The sequence below is a fragment of the Schistocerca gregaria genome, chromosome 2, assembly GCF_023897955.1.
Source record: "Schistocerca gregaria isolate iqSchGreg1 chromosome 2, iqSchGreg1.2, whole genome shotgun sequence".
Taxonomy (NCBI): Eukaryota; Metazoa; Arthropoda; class Insecta; order Orthoptera; family Acrididae; genus Schistocerca; species Schistocerca gregaria.
This window is the reverse complement of record NC_064921.1, coordinates 475027293-475049919: the sequence shown is the minus strand read 5'-3', so window position 1 is coordinate 475049919 and position 22627 is coordinate 475027293. Positions and strand designations below refer to the sequence as shown.

The window sequence follows — 22627 nt, the reverse complement described above, 5'->3', positions numbered from 1 at the left end:
CTAAAAATATGTCTGACCTATGGAGATGTGTTTGCAGTTGAGGATGTGCTCATCGAATTATTGGCAAAATATGCTCAGAAGCAGTCCAAGCAGAAATTACCACTGTCAAGGGAAAATAATTCTCACTGTTGATCCATATTTATATTTGCACATAAAAGAAACAGAAATGACAGGGGACATTTGGCAGAAACTCAATGTGTTGTGTGTGGCAAGAAAGCCATGGCATTTTAAAAGTAAGAGCCCTCAGAGTGAGAAGAATGCTATCAGACAAAATAGAACCTCAAAAATCTTCAGTACAGTTCTTTTAAGTGGGTCTTTCTATGTGTCTGCTAGTGTGCATCTCACAGCAAATAAAAGTTGTAAGAAGAATATAGTGAACAATGTTAGCATGCATAAAATGGTTACAGCACATCAGACTGAAATCACAGTTTTATGCTCTGAGGAAGCTGATTTAACAGCTGTAGTTGGAAAGACTTTCTGTGATATCACAGTGAAAAATGTTGTTTTGTCTCCAGAAATAACAACACATTTGGTATCTGTAATCAGATTGATTGAACAAGGAAACCCAGTTGAATTTAGTGGTGGTCAAGAATTAGTTGCAAGTGTATATCTTATAACTGGTGTTTATAAACTGAACATTGACAAGAGAAATAATCTTTTAGGAATGGTTACTGCATCTAGTTTGCATATAATATTAGGCCATTTAAATGCAAAGGACCTTATAAAAATGAAAAATTGTCTCTTGGAGGAATATTGTGTAAGGATATTAACATAAATATTTGTAAACAAAACTGTGTGGTGCTACCCTACCACAATATTATTGCACCCGGCCTTCTGTGGCCATTATCACAAATACACAACGATGTTACAGTAAACCAGTACAGTGGTGACTTCAGAAAATCCATCACACTGTAAATGATTGCAAGACATTTTTGCATATACTATCAAGTAGTTCAGAGCATTCTTGTGAAATATCACAACAAAAGCTCACTTATGTAAGCTGACCGAAGTGCCCTCACTCCCATGTGCAATAGCGTTCTGGTCAACTAATGTATAATGAAGGCAAGCAAATCAGATGGCCTTTTCTATATGAAGGCACTAGAGTTACTAAACTACTGGAAGCTATACAAGCATATCTTTGTGGACCAATGGGAGTTGTGTTGTTACGTGATGCAAAGTATTTCCTCATTTTGAAAGATGATTAATAGCCAAGTAGAATTTATGTATTTCCTAAAGACAAAACAGTGGAAAAACAGCAAGAAAGGAAAATGAAAACAGTGAAAACAGATAAAGGAAAGAATTCTGTTGTGTGAGTTTTGACAGCGTGCTGAAGAATCATGGGGTTATACATCAGTTGATTAACAGTTATACACTCCTGGAAATGGAAAAAAGAACACATTGACACCGGTGTGTCAGACCCACCATACTTGCTCCGGACACTGCGAGAGGGCTGTACAAGCAATGATCACACGCACGGCACAGCGGACACACCAGGATCCACGGTGTTGGCCGTCGAATGGCGCTAGCTGTGCAGCATTTGTGCACCGCCGCCGTCTGTGTCAGCCAGTTTGCCGTGGCATATGGAGTTCCATCGCAGTCTTCAACACTGGTAGCATGCCGCGATAGCGTGGACGTGAACCGTATGTGCAGTTGACGGACTATGAGCGAGGGCGTATAGTGGGCATGCGGGAGGCCGGGTGGACGTACCGCCGAATTGCTCAACAGGTGGGGTGTGAGGTCTCCACAGTACATCGATGTTGTCGCCAGTGGTCGGGGGAAGGTGCATGTGCCCGTCGACCTGGGACTGGACCGCAGCGACGCACGGATGCACGCCAAGACTGTAGGATCCTACGCAGTGCCGTAGGGGACCGCACCGCCACTTCCCAGCAAATTAGGGACACTGTTGTTCCTGGGGTATCGGTGAGGACCATTCGCAACCATCTCCATGAAGCTGGGCTACGGTCCCGCACACTGTTAGGCCGTCTTCCGCTCACGCCCCAACATCGTGCAGCCCACCTCCAGTGGTGTCGCGACAGGCATGAATGGAGGGACGAATGGAGACGTGTCGTCTTCAGCGATGAGAGTCGCTTCTGCCTTGGTGCCAATGATGGTCGTATGCGCGTTTGGCGCCGTGCAGGTGAGCGCCACAATCAGGACTGCATACGACCGAGGCACACAGGGCCAACACCCGGCATCATGGTGTGGGGAGCGATCTCCTACACTGGCCGTACACCTCTGTTGATCGTCGAGGGGACACTGAATAGTGCACAGTACATCCAAATCGTCATCGAACCCATCGTTCAACCATTCCTAGACCGGCAAGGGAACTTGCTGTTCCAACAGGACAATGCACGTCTGCATGTATCCCGTGCCACCCAACGTGCTCTAGAAGGTGTAAGTCAACTACCCTGGCCAGCAAGATCTCCGGATCTGTCCCCCATTGAGCATGTTTGGGACTGGATGAAGCGTCATCTCACGCGGTCTGCACGTCCAGCACGAACGCTGGTCCAACTGAGGCGCCAGGTGGAAATGGCATGGCAAGCCGTTCCACAGGACTACATCCAGCATCTGTATGATCGTCTCCATGGGAGAATAGCAGCCCGTATTGCTGCGAAAGGTGGATATACACTGTACTAGTGCCGACATTGTGCATGCTCTGTTGCTTGTGTCTATGTGCCTGTGGTTCTGTCAGTGTGATCATGTGATGTATCTGACTCCAGGAATGTGTCAATAAAGTTTCCCCTTCCTGGGACAATGAATTCACGGTGTTCTTATTTCAATTTCCAGGAGTTTATATCAAAACAAAATGGTTTAGCAGGTAGGTTGAACTAAACTGTGACAGAAAAGGCAAGATGTTTACTATTTGATGGTAAACCTAACAAAAGCTTTTAGGCTGAAGTTGTCAATAATGCAGTATATTTGCCCAGTTGGTGAAAGACAGTGGTGGCTGCTATGTAGATAAAAAATGGTTCATGATGCCACTCAACTAGAAGTTTATGTTAGTGCCACAAGATGGTAGCACACTATGGCAGTTTTCTCCCCATTCACATGGATAAATTCTGCTAGATGATAGCACACTCCTCAGACATGCAGATTCACTCACAATATACTGTACTAAAATTAGATCAGACAACAATAGATGTACTGACAGTAAACCTATTTTGTAGTTTTGTGAATGAGCTATAGTATATTAAGTTACGCATTTTATCATACACTAATCCACTTGAGGCCACATAAGGACCTAAAGCACATCACCATAGATTGTGTGATTGTTGCATTTTATTCATGCTTCTGAAATCTGTTGATCTTATGGTGATTAGGGTTTATCTGTGCTGTAGGCCCACACTGTGTGTATACAAAAATTCACAAAAAGCTGTATCACTGCATCTCTAATATTCACTTAAATGTGGGATCAACGGCAGTGTGATTTAGGCCATTATGGATCTCAGTGCCTCCTTTGTATTCTAGTAAAATAACCATCTTGGTAGATATTACTACTCGATTTTAATCATTTCCACAAATGGCACATTGTGTTTGAGGTTGGTTGTTTATTGTGTGGGAATGGGCTTCTGTGCGCAGTGTAAACATGAACTATGTTGAATCTGTTTAAATGCTAACAGAAAAGCAAAGCTGTGAGGATGGGTCATGAGTTGTGCTTAGGTAGCTCAGTTGGTAGAGCACTTGTCTGCAAAAGGCAAATGTCCCACATCAGTGCACACTCTGCTTGAAAGTGAAAATCTCATTGTGGGAACAGAAAAGTAAATTAAGAGGAAAAGTTATCCACAAAGGAACTAGGGCCTCTGAGAATAGATGCTTTGATTGAGAGAGTGACAAAATCAAACAAGTGTGACTACAAATGAACATTTAACAAAGAAGTGTACAGTTAGCACAAGTTGTTGTGTGGGTGCAATGTAAGAATACCTGATTTTCAGCCCGGAAAAAAATTCATACATTTGTCCAAAAAAATGGAAAAGCACAAAAATGCCCTCTTACTAAAAATGAGAAGTGGAGAATTGCAACAATTTACACATTATTTCATTATTGCCCTAAACTGTACTTCATTATGTACAAAATAACAAAATTCCACAAAAACAGCTCTTTCTTTTGTCAGATAAGTTATGCATATTATTACTATCATTATTATTATTACTATTATTATTACTGTTGTTATTAATATTATAGCGTGTGTTATACTTACAACACAGAAAACACCTTTTACTTTCACTATGTAATATTTTTATTGGCACAAGATAAATCAAAACACAAAGAAATAGTTTTCAACAATCACGGTAACAGTCATGATGAATGTCCCACACCAACTAGTCAACAACCAAAGTAAGTAAAACGAAGTACAAAAAAGCAAAGATATTAATATTTTCTGGCAGTTCGGCCACAGAGTCGTCATCCTCCCCCCCCCCCCCTACCCCCACCCCCCACCCCTACTCCGAGGAGTGCGGAGCGCATAGGAGGAGTGATGAGGAGTAAGTGGTAAGAAGTCTGAGAAGTGGCCGTACGGTGCGGCCAGCACACGGGTGATAGAAATAGGGGTAGGGGGATTCGGGGAAGACGAAGGAGAAGGGGGGGTTACTCTTATAAATAAAACATTATTGGAGTCTACATGGGCTGAAATGTCATTTTGTGAAGTACCAGGAGCCACATTGAAGCACTGTAATAGCTTTAATGTCTTTCTCGTCAGATGGCACACAGTTGTTTTGAATTTCAAATAAAAAAAGAAAAGTGTCCACAAGTTGTATTTTTATAGAGTCCACATCATAGTCACTCAAGTTCACTTGAAACACTAGTTCATTACTGCTGGCACTTGGAGGCGTGAAGTATAGAAGAGGGGGGCCTTGACTTGCAGAGAGTGTTTGATTAGCTTGTGCAGAAGGGAGAGGACAGGCTTCTGAAGTTTCCTGCAAAACAAATTCATTATCATGTATGTCGGTGTCATTAGGGATCCATGCTGGTTTCAAGTGCTCAATGGACATGACAGATGGTTTGTTTTTAAAGAGGGTCGTATAAGTATTTTCAGAGCGTGACAGGACCTGGTATGGGCCAGTGTAGTGTGGAGCAAGGGGTGGATGCATGGTGTCTTCTCTAAGCATCACATAGTTACAAGAATTGAGGTGTGGGTGAATGAAAACTGGAGGGGTAGCATGCGATCGAGGTTGCGGAAAACGTAACTTGGTGATATGCTGTCGAACCTGTCGTACCAACTCGGGAAGTTGATCCTTGAGAAGAAGAGTAGGGTCATCAAGAAAATCCGCCGGAAGTGCGAGGTTTTCTCTGTATACCATCTCAGAAACTGACGCTTTAAGGTCTTCTTTGAAAACCATCCTCAAACCTAAAAGGACCCAAGGGAGTGCCTCAGTCTAAGAGGAAGAATGACACATGAGAGCGACCTTCAGGGTACGGTGCCATCATTCTATTAGGCCGTTAGATTGCGGGTGATAGGCTGTAGTTCTGAATTTGTTGATACCACACAGTTGACGGATGCAATTAAACAGATTAGATTCAAACTGTCTCCCCTGGTCTGTGGTAAGTGAAGTAGGGAAACCAAAATGAGAAAGCCAATGGTGTACAAAAGCGTAAGCTACAGTGTCGGCTGTAATGTCCATGATGAGGATAGCCTCGGCCCAATGTGTGGTATGATCTATCATGGTCAGTAAGTAATGGAAGATGTTAGATATTGGTAACGGACCAACGATGTCCAAATGGACATGACGGAATCTACCTGAGGGCACAGTAAATTTGTCTAACGGGGGCTTGGTATGTTTGTGTATTTTGGCTCTCTGGCAAGGTATGCATACTCTGACTCACGGATTACAATCTCTTTTTACATTAGGCAAAACGTATCTCTCTGTAATGAGGCGCGTAGTCGTTCGAATGCTCGGGTGAGAGAGATTGTGGATTGTATCGAAAACGTCTTTCCTAATAGCTTTAGGGACTATAGGCCGAGGATGACCTGTTTTAATGTCACAATACAAAGAGGAATCATCAGGGAAGGGATGTAGAGCAATTTTTAAGGAAGTATCAGAGTCAGAGAAAAGGTGCTGTATCTGTGGGTTGGATAGCTGAAGCTCGTGTAAGCGGTGAGGATCAATAGCTGTCTTCAGGGAGGACAGGCATGACAGGTAGTCTGCTGCAACATTGTCATTACCCCTGTTATATTGAAAGTCTGAAACATATTGTAATACCAAATGGCGAAACTTTCTGGGGAGTACATCTAATGCTGGTTTGTGGAGAGCCTCAACAAAGGGCTTCTAATCTGTGTAAACTCTCACAAGTTGGACTTCAATATCTGTATGAAAGTACTTTACGGCCTCATAAATGGTGTAAAGTTCACAATCAAATGCGGACCACTTTCTTTGTGTTTCGGTGAGCTTTTTTGAAAAGAAACACAGGGGTGTAGTACCTGCGCCAATGGTATTATCGCTAGCATCTGTGGTTATTGTCAGGGAGGCATCAGGGTGAGGGTGAGACAGGGTAATAGCATTCACCAAGGCGTACTTAAGTGAGTCGAAGGCTCGCTGCATGGTCTGATCCCATTCTATGTGTCTGTCACCTGTGGTATTCTTTCCCTTTAAGGCCTCAGTGAGAGGGGCTTGAAGAGATACCGCATGTGGAATGTGGAGTCTAAAAAAATGTTCCATTCTGAGGTATCTACATAGCTCTTAATAGGTTTGAGGGAGGGGAAGGTCAAGTAATTGTTTGCACTCTATCTGAGATGGGATGAATGCCCTCATTATTGACCAAATGTCCCAGGAAAATAACCTCTGGCTTCTCCAGTTGGGATTTGTCATGATTAATCTTAACTCCGTGCAGTACCAATCTATCAAAACCCTGTTGGAGTTGTTGCTTGTGTTCCTTGGCAGTTGTGGAGAAAATAATAATGTCGTCTAGGTAGGCATAGCAAAAATTAAGGCCACATAGAATGGTGTCAATGAATCTTTGTCAGGTCTGGGTGGCATTCTGCAATCCATGAGGCATAAACAAATATTCATATAGTCCAAAAGGAGTGATGATAGCGGTTTTGGGGATATCTTCCGGGTGCATCAGAATCTGATGGTATGCCTTCTTGCAGTCTAACACAGAGAAAAAATTGGCACTGAACATGGATTGTGAAAAATCCTGGAGGTGTGGGACAGGGTAGTTATCAAGTATTGTTCTGGTGTTCAAATGCCTATAGTCTCCACAGAGTCGAAAGGAATTGTCCTTTTTGGGAATGACATGTATTGGGGAAGACCACGCTCTGTCCGAGGGGCGGACTATACCCAAGCGTAAAAGTTCATTAATACATTCTTCGGCAGTGGTAAGTTTTTTTGCATTGAGGTGTCGGGGGCTAGAACGGATAGGCAGTCCCTTAGTTGTGTTAAGCCTGTGACAGATGCTCGTAGTAATGGCCTTGATTTTGTGAATATGTGTGGCCGAAATACGTGGAGGGACACAGGAGGGGCGACGTTATCGTCGTTGCACGGTAAGTATGAAAGGGAACTAAACTGAAATACTTTATCATTGAACAGTAGTTCAGCGAAAGCTGCAGTGTTGTCCGTGGAGCTGCGCTGTGCGACAGCCAGTGGGGTTCCATTGACTATGGCGTTACTGCACGAAGGAATCATTGTGCACATGTGCGCGGCATCGCCTGTAACAGCTGTCATCTCTGTGTTTTGGTGAAAGGTGGACGGTGAAGCGCAGGGTGGGGGGTTGCTGAGTGGGTTGCCGTCTTTGCTGTCTGGGTCATAGCAAGTGCTGCTGTGGCTGTGTATAAACAGTGGTGCAGTATGCAGGTCCCATGTAGTTTCGTGCATGTTATTACTTTTAATCTTGATCTCCTCTCTAAACCCACGCAATTCATCAGTCAGGACATCACAACATTGAAGTAGCTTTGCCTTGTCTTCAGACAGTTGGTCGATTTCAAGGCGTTGCATAACTAAGTTCACTATGGCAGCTTTGACCTCCTCAGATAGAACAGAAACTGTCTCTTTGTCTTGTTGACAGGATGTATTCAAGCTGCATTCTGTCGGTGTGGATGGAGAAAATCTCGCCGAACATTTTTGTTTAAAATCCACTGAGCAGAGGGCAGGTGTAATTAAGTCCAAAGGAAAGTTATGAGCAGTTAAGAAGTCAATTTCTACTACCGAAAATGTCCATTCATAATTATGTGTATCATCAAAGTAAATACGAAGTTGCGTTACACCATAAACCTTTAATGAAGAATTGTTGGCTGCTCTGATTTGGTAAGGCAAATGCGTGATTGTAGAAGTGACCATTGAACATGAAATGATGCTTGCATCAGCACCAGTGTCCACTAAAAACCATTTCTGAGAAGCTATATCCTGGATATACAAACGTCCGAGAGAATACTTCAGAAGTACTAGCCTGTGATCTGTTAGGCAACTTGACATCACAGTGCGGACCGGTGCATCTATAGCGGCCCACCGTGCGTGTTTGGGCGCATTGCACAGGGTGAGCAGCAATCCCTGGGTGTATTACTGTAAAAGGAGTGATACCAGCAGAGAGGATAAACTTGCTGATCCTGTGTTGTTACCGGGTGAAGGACGTCACTTGAAGCTGTGGTATGGGATGGTGAAGGACAATGTGGAATCTGGTGCTCAACCAGTGTACTCTGTCTGCTGTTTTGGAAAGATTGGACTCTGCCATGCGGGGGAGGTTTAATATTGATGGGGTCACACATAGGTAACTTTCTTCTGTTGATTATCTTATATGCAGCATTGGCAAGCAATAATTTCGCTTGTAGAGGTTCCTGATCATGTGATAGGAGCTGCAGTTGGGTAGCTTGCAGCAGCTTTCCAACCCAGAAAGAAAGTAAAGCTTCATCTGGCATAGTTTTGCTATTGAAGACTGCTCTGATATGTCGCCACAGTTGTGAAGGAGTTGAGTCTTTGAGATGTACATCTTGCAGTATGTATAAAACAGACTCTTGCATAGTCTTAGTTAGACGTTTGCAGATCTGTTGTTTTGCCAGTGCATAACGATTTGCGGGGGCCGCCGACAGCACTAAGTCCTGTACCCACTCAGCGTCGTCCTCTAGGGCATTAATAAGTGCAGTAAATTTAGCACTGTCTGAATAAATGTTTAGGGCACAGAATATAGTCTCTGCCAAAATAAACCACGTATGTGGATTGTCCATCGTGAACCTTGGTAATTTAGGAATTTTCTCACTCTTCTGTTGTGGATGTAACAGATTTGATAGCACAGCCGACAGGAATGGCGGAGTGTTTATGAAGCTGTCACTTGCGGCGTTCGTGGCGTCTGGTTTAAACATGGCTGGTGCTGGAGGCATGGCAGGCGCAGCTGGGGCTGCGGAAACAATCAGGGCAGGACGACTGTCCAACCAGTAATTGTTGTCACTGAAATTTGTACCCATCTGTTTTTGTAGTGAGTCTTGTAGTGGGTGGGGAGATAATGTGTCCAAAAGCGATTTATCAGCAATATGTGGGGAGCTCCACGTGATCTGTGGGCTCGAAAAGTCTGTGAGGTTCATAGTGTTGGGGCACTGTTGCACACTACATGTCACAGGAGGTTTACATATGACGCACTGTGAGTCACAAATTTAGGCACAGCACTCATGATTGGTTTGTTATAGATGAAGATAGAAAAAGATTTCATAGCAGGTGACATCACTGACAATGTTGAAAGAGTCCACAACGGCATTGTTGATGACGGAGAAAACTCCACGGCATTGAACTTATCTTCCAATTTTATCCCAGTTGTTGGTGGCGTTGTGCATAGGAAACCATGGAAAGGCAGTGTAGAGGCACCATTAGTATCATGTTGTAGTCCAAAAGAAGTGGAGGGTGAGCGGTGTGGAGATGTCGAAGTAAACGGCCACATTATCGAATTGGACGTATGTTGCGTGTCGGAGGTCACCAGTATGGCATGTGTTATACTTATAACACAGAAAACACCATTTACTTTCACTATGTAATATTTTTATTGGCCAAAGATAAATCAAAACACAAAGAAATAGTTTTTGACAACACAGTAACAGTCATGATGAATGTCTCACACCAACTAGTCAACAACCAAAGTAAGTAAAACAAAGTACAAAAAAAAGCAAAGATATTAATATTTTCTGGCAGTTCTGCCACAGTATTGGCAGTTGTAGTTGAATAAACTTGTTGATAAGCATAACTGTTATACAGCTATTAATTCCACATTGTCAGATTTATCTGAATCTAAAAACTTGTGCACACCCAGAATGTCACAAGATGCCACTGGTAAAAGGATTCAAGTTTATTGAATAAAATGTCCTATGAATGGTGGGCTGGCAAGAAACCAACCTTTAGTAATCTCAGAATAATTGGAAGCAAAGACATGATGCCCAATTCTAAAATTACAAGGACAAAATTAGGAAAAAGCCAAAAGAAATGATCTTAATATGATATAGCAACACCACAAAAGGCTATAGACTTTATGAGCCTGAAGCAAATGATGATGTAATAAGTAGAGATGTGACTACATGAAAAATGTTAGTGATATAGAAACTGAAATAAAGAATCATGAATAAATCATGAGTTCAGTGGGAGAGAATAAATAAGAAGCTGAGTATGATGGTATACCAAGAGAAGACGTCCATAATCTACATCTACATCCGTACTCCGCAAGCCACCTGACGGTGGAGGAAGAAACTAATACTCAAAAACTTTGTATCACAATAAGATAAAATGAAGAAGATCAGAAGATCACAATGGCAGTTCAAACCAAATAGAAAATTTGATGATTATTAGGCTTATTTTTCTGCTGGAACTTCAGATCAAATGAAGGACTTGATAAATGTGAAGGAAGACCACTCCAAATATGATGCAAAGGAATGGAAACATGCTATGGATGCTATGGATGAAGAGATACAACCTTTTGAAGACAACAGTGCATAGGACTGATAAAACTTCCAGAAAGTCTAGTGTTGTGCAGTGTACATGGATTTTCAAGAAAACAGTCAACAGTGACTCTTAGATGTAGCATCCTGCTAGGATATTGTCAAGATGATAGATAATTCACTCATAAACCTGGAACTGATTGTGATGAAACTTTTTCTTATGTGGTAAGGTATTCTACACTTAGATTTATAATGGCTTTATCTGTTGAACTAGATTTAAACATCAAACATATTGATATGAAGACAGCTTTTTAAAATGGTATTCTCACAGAGGAAGTTTTTCTATAAGCAACATGAAGGATAAACTCTTTATTATGATAAAGGAAAAGTTTTTGAGGTTAAAAAAGGCTATGTATGGACTAAAACAATCATCCAGAGTGTGGAATCAAAGAGAAAATCATGTTTCAAATTGTTTATGTTTCAAAACATCAAGACTAGAATCATGCTTGTTTCTAAAACAAAAGGACAAAGGCATTATATACTGATGATTTCTACACTTTTCCAAATGATAGTTGTGTGACTAAATTCTTGAAACTAAGAGCTAAGATATTTTTAGGGATAGACATCAAATATGACAAGATTAACAGAGAGTTAGCTTCAACTCAAGAGAAGCATTCTAATTAGCTATTGGAAAGATTCAGTATGACAGATTGTAAAACCCTAAAAACTCACATTGAAATTAATTTATTTTCAAACTGAAAAAGAAAATAAGGTTAATGATGTTCCTTATCATACACTAATATGTAATGTAATGTATTTCTTTCAGTGTGAGCTATTTAAGCCAAAAATGATCATGTGCTAAGAGAATTTTGAAATATTTTAAGGAAACTAAGACTTATACTGTCTAAAGTTTACAAAAAGAGATTTAGAATTATGTGGTTTTCTAGATACAGCTTGGCAAACTGCCATTTATAAAGGAAATCATACAATGATCTTATTTTTCAATTGTGTGACTAGTTTCATAGAAAAGTGCTAAGCAAGAAACCATAGCCCTTTCTAACATAGAGGTTGAGTATATGGTTTTTTTCTGAGGCTTGGTGAGAGATAATTTATTTAAATAGCTTACTGCATTAACTGATAAGCTATAACAATTGTGTGAATATATTTAATGACTAGGATTTTCCCTGTAGCTTCAGTTGCATATGCTTTTGACCCATTTATTGCACACTTATCCTCCTCCCCCTTTCTGTGTCACCTCTTTTTCCTCGATTTCTCTGTCCACCCCATTCTCCCACAGCTGTCTGTTCATCTCCTCCCCTTCCTCTCTTTGTCCGTCTCCTCCTCGTCTCTCTGACCATATCTTTGCCACCTCTGTCATTCCATCTCCTCCTCCCCCCTCTCTGTGACCACCTCTTCTGCCCCCTGTCTCTCTGTCTGTCTCATCCTCGCACCTCAATCTAGCCATCTCCTCCTTCCCTCTCTCTCTCTCTCTCTCTCTCTCTCCTCCTCCTCCTCCTCCTCCTCCTCCTCCTCCTCATCATGTCCCTCCCTTTATGTCCCTCCCTTTGTGCATCTCCTCTGCACCCTCTCCCTATCCATCCCCTCCTCCCCTCTGCCCATATCCTTCTCACCCCCTCCCTATCCATCCCCTCCTCCCCTCTGCCCATATCCTTCTCACCCCCTCCCTATACATACCCTCCTGCCCACCTCTCCATCCATCCCTTCCTTCCCCCCTCTCTATCAAACCTCCTCATCCCAACCTTCCCCCCACCCCACCCCACTCCCACCCCAGCTGAGTCCATCCAAATGTGAAACCCCTGAAAAACATTTGAGAAAGCTGGCTGATACTATTCTCACACAGTATGAATGTCATGCATAATCTCAAAAAAACATATGTCTGTATCTCTATACATTTTATAGGTAGAGTGTTGTAAACCCCCCCCCCCTCCCCCTCTACATCAATCCACTTGTGGCAAGGAGTTCAAATGTCAAATTTGGCTCACTTCAGCCCAGTGGCCTGGGAGGAGTTCATGCACATACATACACACACTTGGCTTTATTTGTATACTAGCCTTTTCCCTATGGCTTTGTGAGTGTACATTAATGTCATATAATGTGCACATCTCTTTGTCCATCTGCTCCTCTCCCTTCTGTGCCCATCATCTCCTTGCCTCCCCATCTGTCAGTCTCCTCCTCCCAATTCTCAGCCTCCCCCCCTCTCTCTCTATGTCCATTGCCTCCTCCCCCTCCCTGTCTCCACATACCCTTCTGCCACCCCTCTCCCTATCCATCCCCCCTCTCCCTACCATCATCTCTTGCCACCCAACTCTCTCCATCTCCTGTATTTACCTCAACTTTCTCCCAGGTATGCCCATCCACACATGTAGCCCCTGTAAATGAGGTCAATAAAACAGGCTCTCACTACTCCCACATCACACCTCTTGTGCACTGCAACCTATATGCCAAGGGCTTGGGAACCCTTTTTATCCCGGGATGTTAGGCTCCCATGCAAAGCAGACCAATACCACTCCAGCACAACATGCCTGTGCTGGACAGTCTACACATTGGGGGAGGGGGAGTATTCTGAAAAACTGTTTCTTGTCCCTGATTTGTAGGCTGCCCTGGAAAGCAGGCAGCATAGCAGGCAGATATGACTCCCACACAACACACCAGTAGTGTAAGGCAGCCTGTATGGTAGGGGCTTAAAAAAACATGCATGTCTGAAACTCTGCAAATATTAGAGCTGGAGCATTATTAATTCTCCCCACCCTTCCTCCAGTGTTGGTCCTCTAAAGGCAAGGAGTTTGTGTATCAAACTTTTGGCTTCACTCGCATACACATTCAAACATATAATGCACACGTTTCCTCTTCCCCATCCCTTCTACGAGGGTGGTTTGAAAAGTTCTTAGAATGGAATAGGAAAAAGTACTTACCTCACTGAAACCTTTTTTATTGTTCAAAGTAGTCTCCTTGTAGACAAATGCACTGGGTCCAATCATATTCCAGTGCCTTGATTCCATCTCAAAAATGAGTTTCCTCCAAGCCTGCAAAATACTTGTCAACTCTGGCTATCAATTCTACATATGAGGTGAATCTTCCTCCACCAAGAAAATTTTCAGTTTTGGGAAGAGATGGAAGTCTGATGAAGCCATATCATGTGAATAAGGCAGGTGTGGCAACAATTCATACCTTAGTTCATATAATTTTGCCACAGTGAAGGCACACATGTGGAGGCGCACTTTATCTTGATGGAAGATGACTTTCTTCCCACTAAACCTGGCCTTTTTTCACATACCTTTTGTTGCAACTTGTCCAGGAGGTTAGAATAGTATCCTCCAGAAATTGTCGGCCCAGTGGGGAAATAATCTACAAACAGAGTCCCCTTCGCATAACAGAACACTGATGCCATGATCTTTACTGCCAAAGGAATTGTCTTTGCTTTCTTTGGTGGCGAAGAATCAGCATGTTTCCACTGCTTTGAATGTTGTTTTGTCTCTGGGGTATATTAGTGCACCCAAGTTACATCTGTGGTCACAAACTGGTGCAAAACATCTTGTTTGTTTCTCCTAAAATGGGCCAAATGTTGTTCCGATATATCCATTCTCATGTGTTTTTGATCCATCGTTAAGAGTCGCGGCACCCATCTTGCAGATAATTTTTTCATTTCTAATTATTCAGTTAAAATGTTATATACCCTTTCAGATGACATCTGGAAAGTGTGAACAAGTTCATGCACTTTAAATTGGTGATCCTCCACAATCATTTTGTGCACTTCTGCAATGATTTCTGTAGTAGTGACACACCTTGGTCAACCACTGCACAGGTCATCATCTAAGCTCTCCTGACCAAATTTAAATTCATTTGACCAATTGGCAATAGTTGAATATGAAGGAGCAGAGACCCCCAGTGTATCCTGGAAATCAGCATGAATGTCCTTTGCTTTCATACCTTTCTTTATGAAGTACTTAATCACAGCTCTACTCTCATTTTTTTCCATCTTCACAAATCACTACACAGGAACAACAACAGAGCCATGTCACCACCACAGCTCTCTTCCAAGAGCACTGACGTGGCACATATTTATGAGCAACAATCCTATGAATATCACATGAACAACTCGTTGCACTAGTGCTGACCTCTCGTGATGATTCTGAGAACGTTCCAAACCATCCTCATGCATCATTCTCTGCAAACTGCCTAACCATAAGTGGCAAGCCACCTAACTTTTGTGTGGTGGAGGATACTTTTGGTACCATTAACTGATCCCCTCTTCCCTGTACCACTCACGCATGGTGCATGGGATGAATGATTGTTGGTAAACCTCTGTATTAGCTCTAATTTATTTGATTTTTCTCATTATGGTCATTTCGGGACATGTATGTGGGAATCTCATCTGCTCATGAGTGGGAGACATACTGTCTTAGTGATTAAAGTCTACAGCACAGTCATCAGCAGACTCAAATCCTCTGTGTGTTGCAGGAGTTGATTGCATCTCTGCATGACTTAATTCCACATCTTCCACGTCTTAACTGACTGTCGCATGCTTTTGTTCTGGCACATTGCACCTGTGTGCATCATGTGTATTGCAGTAGAGGATTTGTGAAGGGTTGTCAGCTCCAGTGTTGGAACATGTAAATGTCATTCAGCCACATTGCACAGTGTACTATGTCATTCTTGCTGGACACATAACGAAAGTAGCATTTGTATGTAAGCCTAATAGGGATAGACACATGTAGATTTTTCACAATGGATGAATACAGTGGTAGCTATCTGCACTAAGAGCTTAGCATAAGCCTAGAAACCTCACAGCATGGGGCACACTCCGGGTGTGTAATCGCACCTCTCAACAGAATAACACAAAACATGTAACGATATAGGTTAAAATGAATGTTCCTTATTGGCTTTTCATTAAGTGTTCATTAAATATTAATTCACAACACAAGTGCCTATTTGATGTTATCAAAGTAAATGACTCCCAAAGATTACCTGTGGCATAGACCATTACACTCATTTCTATATTTGTGTAAGGATAGATCACAAATTATGAAGATATGTATTAGTTATTGACACAGAAGAGAGCAAATTTAGAGAATACATATTTACAATGGGCAAAGTAATGTACCCATTTAACTACAGTTTGTGTAATGAGAGAATTAACAAAATACACTGATGGAAAAAAAATCACAACACTAAACAATAATTAATGTAGACTAATGAAATTTTGGGAATACATCTGTCTAGGTAACATATTTAAGTAATGAACATTGCACGTTCACTGGTTAATATAAGCACAAGATAAGCTATTGCAAACATGAAATGCTGATACATTAATAACCAATGTACATCTACATCTAAGTAGTTACTCTGCAATTCACACTTAAGTGCCTGGCAGAGGGTTCATCGAACCATTTTCATACTAGTTCTCTACCATTCTACTCTCGAATGGCACATCGGAAAAATGAACACCTAAATCTTTCCATCTGAGTTCTGATTTCTATTATTTTATTATGATTATCATTTCTCCCTACGTAGGTGGGTGTCAACAAAATATTTTCACACTTGGAAGAGAAAGTTGGTGATTGAAATTTCGTAGATAGATCTTGACACAAAGAAAACCACCTTTGTTTCAGTGACTGCCACCCCAACTTGCATATCATATCAGTGACACTCTCACCCCTATTGTGTGATGACATGAAACGGGCTGCCCTTCTTTGCACTTTTTCAATGCCCTCCATCAATCGTACCTGGTAAGGATCCCACACTGCACAGCAGTATTCCAGCAGGGGATGGACAAGTGTAATTTAGGCTGTCTCTTAAGTGGATTTGTCGCATCTTTTAAGTGTTCTGCCAACAAATTGCAGTCCTTCCCCACAATATTATCTATGTGGTCTTTCCAATTTAAGTTGCTTGTAATTGTAATTCCTAGGTATTTAGTAGAATTGACAGCCCTTTTATTTGTGTGATTTATCATATACCCAAAATTTATTGGATTTCTTTTAGTACCCATGTGGATGACCTCACACTTTTCTTTGTTTAGTGTCAATCGCCACTTTTCACACCATACAGAAATTCTCTGTAGATAATTTTGTAATTGGAATTGATCATCTAATGATTTTACTAGACAGTAAATTACAGCATCATCTGCAAACAATCTAAGGGGGCTGCTCAGATTATCATCTAGATCATTTATGTAACTCAGGAACAGCAGAAGGCCTATGACAGTACCTTGTGGAACACCAGGTATCACTTCTGTTCTACTCGATGATTTACCATCTGTCATTACAAACTGTGACCTCTCTGAGAGGAAATCACAAATCCAGTCACACAACTGAGACAATACTCCATATCCATGCAATTTGATTAATAGTCACTTGTGAGGAGCAGTATCAAAAGCCTTCTGGAAATCTAGGAATATGGAATCAATCTTAGATCCCTTGTCAGCAGCACTCATTACTTCACAGGAATATAGAGCTGTGTTGCACAAGAATGATACTTTCTGAATCCGTGTTGGTTATGTATCAATAAGTCATTTTCTTCAAGGTGATTCATAATGTTCGAATTCAGTATATGCTTCAAAATCCTACTGCAAATTGAGGTCAGTGATATGGGTCTGTAATTCAATGGGTTACTCCTATTTCCTTTCTTGGATATAGGTGTGACCTGTGCTACCTTCCATTCTTTAGGAACCAGAATGTTGAATGCAAGCATGCAAATGTGAATGCATTGTGTAGTACACTGTACAGGTACAAGATGCCAGTTTATGGGGTGGAATTCCATGCCTGTTGCAGTAGGTTGGTCAATACAGGGATGGTTAAAGCTGTTTGTGGATGATGCTGGAGTTGTCATCTGATGATATCCCACATGTGCTCAATTGGAGACAGATCTGTTGATTGAGCAGACCAAGGCAACATGTTGACACCCTAAAGAGCATGGTGGGTTAAAACAGTGGTATGTGGGCGAGTGTTGTCCTGTTGGAAAACACCCGGTGGAATCCTGTTCATGAATGACAGCAAAAAAAAAGGTCGAATCATCAGACTGACATACAAATTTGCAGTCAAGGTGTGTGGGATAAGCACGAGTGCTCCTGCTGTTATATGAAATCACATTCCATACCGTAACATTAGGAGTAGGTCTAGTGTGTCTAGCACATGGACAGGCTGGTTGCAGGCCCTCAACTGACTTCCTTCTAACCAACACATGGCCATCACTGGCACCAAGGCAGAACCATCTTCCATTAGAAAACACAACAGACCTCCAACGTGCCCTTCAATGAACTCTCGTTTGACACTACTGAAGTCACCAATAGTGGTGGTTTGCGATCAATGGAATTCTCGCTACAGGCCATCTGGCTTGAAGCTGTCCATAAAGCAACCAATCTGTAACAGTTCATTGTGTCACTCTGTTGCCAACTGCAGCTCAAATTGCTGCTGTAGATGCAGTAAAATACACCAGAGCCATTTGCCAAACATAATGGTCTCCCCTCTTGGTAGTGCCACATGGTCATCTAGAGCTTAGTTTTCTTGCAACCCTTAGATTCTCACGATCACTGCTTCCAGCAATCACCTACAGTTGCTATATTCCTGCCCAGTCTTTCTGAAAAATCACAGAAGTGACATTCAGCTTCTCACAGCCCTATCACATGACCTTGTTCAAACTCAGTTAGGTGTTGACAATGGTATCTTTGTTGCCTTGAAGGCATTCTTAACTAACATCAATTCACCAAGTCCAGTCTCAAAGGTAACTAATGCTCATAGCCATTCTACACACTACTAACACCACTCTTATGCAACTGGCATGAATTTCGAATAGACATCATCTTTCAGAGGTAGAAACAGGCCTACCAACTTTCACTTACATCGCACAACTCCCCCTTGGTGTTGCAACTCTTTCCATCAGTGTAGTTGGAATTACATTGTGACTACAATGCATGTTTCAACCAAACATTTTTTCTAGGAAAAAATCATGAAAACCACATACTGACATTTGTTTTAGAATTAATCATGCTTAACAGTCAAAATAACATAATTTTTTCTGGTAGATGGAAACTTTTAAAATAGGAAGCTTTCAGGAAAACAAAAATTCTTGCTGAAAAGAGGCACTGAAGAACTTTAAACTGAGGTATATTATTTTACACATAACTAGCTATTTGTTTATAGAAAATATCAGCTCTGTGTGTTCTGTAGGTTTCAAAAATGTTTAATAATTTTAATTCATTTATTCAACTTACACCATTATCATGGTCAATAATTCTTTAAATAAATAGTTTCCAGATAAACTAAATATGATTTGTAATTATAAATGATGACATTATGTAGTGAATGATTAAGTTTTGTGAACGTGAATAAGAAATTCACCATTTCACATAACTATAACATATGTATCACATATATAATCAGAAAAAATGCTGATATATTTAAGGACATGGAACCATGCCCCACATTTCTACATTTTATGTAGACTTCTCTCTCTCTCTCTCTCTCTCTCTCTCTCTCTCTCTCTCTCTCTCTCTCTCTCTCTCTGTCTCTCCCTTGCTAAACCAATCAAGGCACTTCACAAGATGTTTCAATCAATAACACATATGCTAATGATGGATTGGGCAGTTTTAAAATTTTTGTCTGAACCAGAAAATCATGACTAAGGGTGTGTGAATATGACACATGCTTTTAAATTAACAGTGTTGGCTTAGAACTTTTCAGCTACCTATTCTGAATAGAATTGTGAATCCTTTTTTTTAAATGTTTGTATGTGCTATAGGAGATCTGTTTGTGGACTAGGACTGGAAGGTGGTACCTACCTGTTAAGACTGTAGTAAGACCTTGAGCATAAAGGGCAAGGGACTGCTCATCATTGCAGATACAATTTCCTCTGGTGGCTACTTTTATAAGAGAGACTTTTAAGGTATCATTGATGGTTGGTGAGCTTATAAAGCCCAAAGATTTTTACAGAGTCATCCAAGTATTGAGGGTCAGCAGGTGGGAAAATGACACTCTGAGCTGAAATGTACCACATGAAATGAATGGAAATGAGGGTGTAAAGATCATAGAGGAATGAGGATAGAAAGTCATGGCACTGGGTCCCAATCATGAATCACTGAACTGGAACAATACAAGGGGGTTAAGATCCTGGGTGGATGGAATAGCTTCCTTTAGATGGACCATTAATGGGTTGGCTTATGAGAAGGCCATTGATGCTATTATAAATACTACACAATACTGTATTTTTTTCTTACCTACCCTGGCTTCTCTATTAAATCCCATTTGTCATGAGTTGGAAAAAATATGTAAATGTTCTATGCAAGGGACATATACTCAAGGGCAATGTTATAGAAATGTAACAGGACATAGATAAAGATGAGATGGGAGATATGATGCTGCAGGAAGAATCTGACAGAATACTGAATGACTTAAGTTGAAACAAGGCTCTGGGAATAGATAAGATTCCATTAGAACTATTGATAGCTTTGGGTGAACTAGCCAATACTAGCAGATACTATCAGACTTCAAGAAGAATATAATAATTCCAATTCCAAAGAAACCATGTGTTGACAGGTTTTAATATTGAGCATGTTAATTCCAAGCTGAATACAGGTTGCTACCTTTTAATGTTCCTAAAAGAATGCATAAATGAACAGGATCTAATGTCTGCCTATTATGCATATTTCAATGCATACCTAAAATGTGGACTCATATTCTGGGAGAATTCCCTAGCACTTCTCGGGACCTTCACAATAAAAAAAAAAAATGCCATTAGGATTATTATAGGGAGCAGAACTGTTCAGTTACGTAAACCAATATTTAAAACATCGAAAGATCTACCACTATCTTGTATGTTCATTCTAATGTATATTAAAAGAAATTAATTGGAAATGATAATGGTATTAGAAAAAATTGTGGCTTACATAACCACAACACTAGATTAAAAGGTAATTTGCATTTACTTCCAGCTAATACTGTTTTATATCAGAAAGGTACATGCTACTTGGGAATAATATTATTCAACAAGTTGCCAAATGAAATAAAATGTATACTAAATATTAATACTTCCATATGATCTGTTAGAAAATATCTACAGTACCACCGTATCCAGTCAGTAAATGAATACCGGACCTGCAGTAAATGTATAGAGCTGTAACTTATGTAATGTATAACACATAGTACTATATATACTGTAATCCTGAAAAACTCTCTACTGTAATGACCAGAATTAAGTCCAATATCATCTTGTACATTGTACTACAAGTGATCAAAGGACTAAATAAATAAATAAATAAATAAATATGGTTTTTAATCATCACCCAATCTGGGGTTTCAGATAGCTGTTTTTACATTTTGTGCTAACAAATGGCATTACTTCAGTACTTGAGCCAAGCTCGTAACAGTGTTTTGCAAAATTGGGAGAAAATTGGTTCTTGTCGGGATGTTGGAACAAGAAGGTTCATAACTCTATAATGGTGATGGTCCCAATATATCGGGATGGTGCACTGAAATCAGCATGAAGCTAAATTTTTGCAAGTTAGTTTTTTAATTTTATTGTAAGAATGCATTTTCAATGTAGCTGATTCTCTTTAAATCATTTCTGTGCATTCATTTCATGCAAGAACAAATTTTACACGTTTAATTTAGCTCTACTTCAAATCATTGTATCTCAACAACAGATAAAAAATATTGGATTAAAAAAGTTTTGTTTTGACTTTATCAATTTATCTATCTTTGTGCAACGTTTGAACTGATTCATACAATTTTAAAATACGGAAGTGGTGTACTTAATTTAACTATAAGGATCTCCCTAATTACAAAAACTGATGTTAAAAATCAATGTACATTATTGTAATTGAATCTGAAATATTTTAGAGATGTTTGTATGTTTAATTTAGTCCATGGTCCAGTGCCATTTGTTATCATTATCATCACAGTTTAAAGTAAGGTATGAAACAAAAATTTTCATAATCCACTTAAATTCACAGGTTTCCTGACAGCAATGAGACAGGAGGTAGCAAGAGCACATAAGGGCTGGGCATTGGACGTTGTTACCTTACACAATGAGGTGACAAAGCTTGCATTGGAAGAAGTTCGAATTCCACCAGTTGTGAGTTTCTTTGCAAATAAATGACAGTACTGCTCACTAAGCTTCCACTATGTACCTGCAATTACCTGTTTGCTTAAATTTTATCTTAGAAATGATCTAAAACACTTCCATCAGGTCTAGATGCTGTAGTTAACAGTGTATGAATGACAAGGACTGCTATTGGCTAGCTTGGATTCTAACTGAGACTATAAAGGCTATAGTGCAGCAGATAATGGACAATAACAAAAGGCAGTTAACTGCATGAAAATGAAAACTTAAGTCAGAAAATTGTTAAAACCACAAGGAGACAGAAAGATTAGCCTTTACTTCTTCGGTAAAGGGAGATTGAATAGGAAAGGTAAGGAAAGAATCTATTCCAAATTGAAGTCAAGTGGGATTCGCCTATGACAAGTTGGAAGGGAAGCAAAAGTGAAGGAAAAAGCATCAGAAAGAATAGGAGGTCAAATATAGCACATTAGTAAACACTGTACCAATCTCAATTTAGAGGTGTTAGAAAAGATGAGTATATTGTGTCTGAGACATACTAGAACATAATGAGAAAATGAAAGCGGTAAAAAGGATGTAATTAAAAATTAATAAGTGGAAGAAAATAGAGAAAATGTGAAAGAGACAGCACCCTTCCTTACAGTCAAAGTACCTATAGTAAACTTGTATGTTCTAATACCAAATCCCTCAAGACCTACACCAATAACTTTGTGTTTC

General features: G+C 40.5%; 1 protein-coding gene across 1 annotated transcript in view; it reads left to right on the top strand.

The window, feature by feature from the left end:
* The window catches only part of LOC126335843 (dynein axonemal heavy chain 8-like), a gene marked incomplete at its 5' end in the record, with an annotated part of 446097 nt that overhangs the window by 406206 nt on the left and 17264 nt on the right, over positions 1-22627 (top strand). Inside the window, one exon of the mRNA XM_049999312.1 lies at positions 21804-21925. Within this exon, the coding sequence (XP_049855269.1) occupies positions 21804-21925 (122 nt within the window). The remainder of the gene's footprint in view (positions 1-21803; positions 21926-22627) is intronic.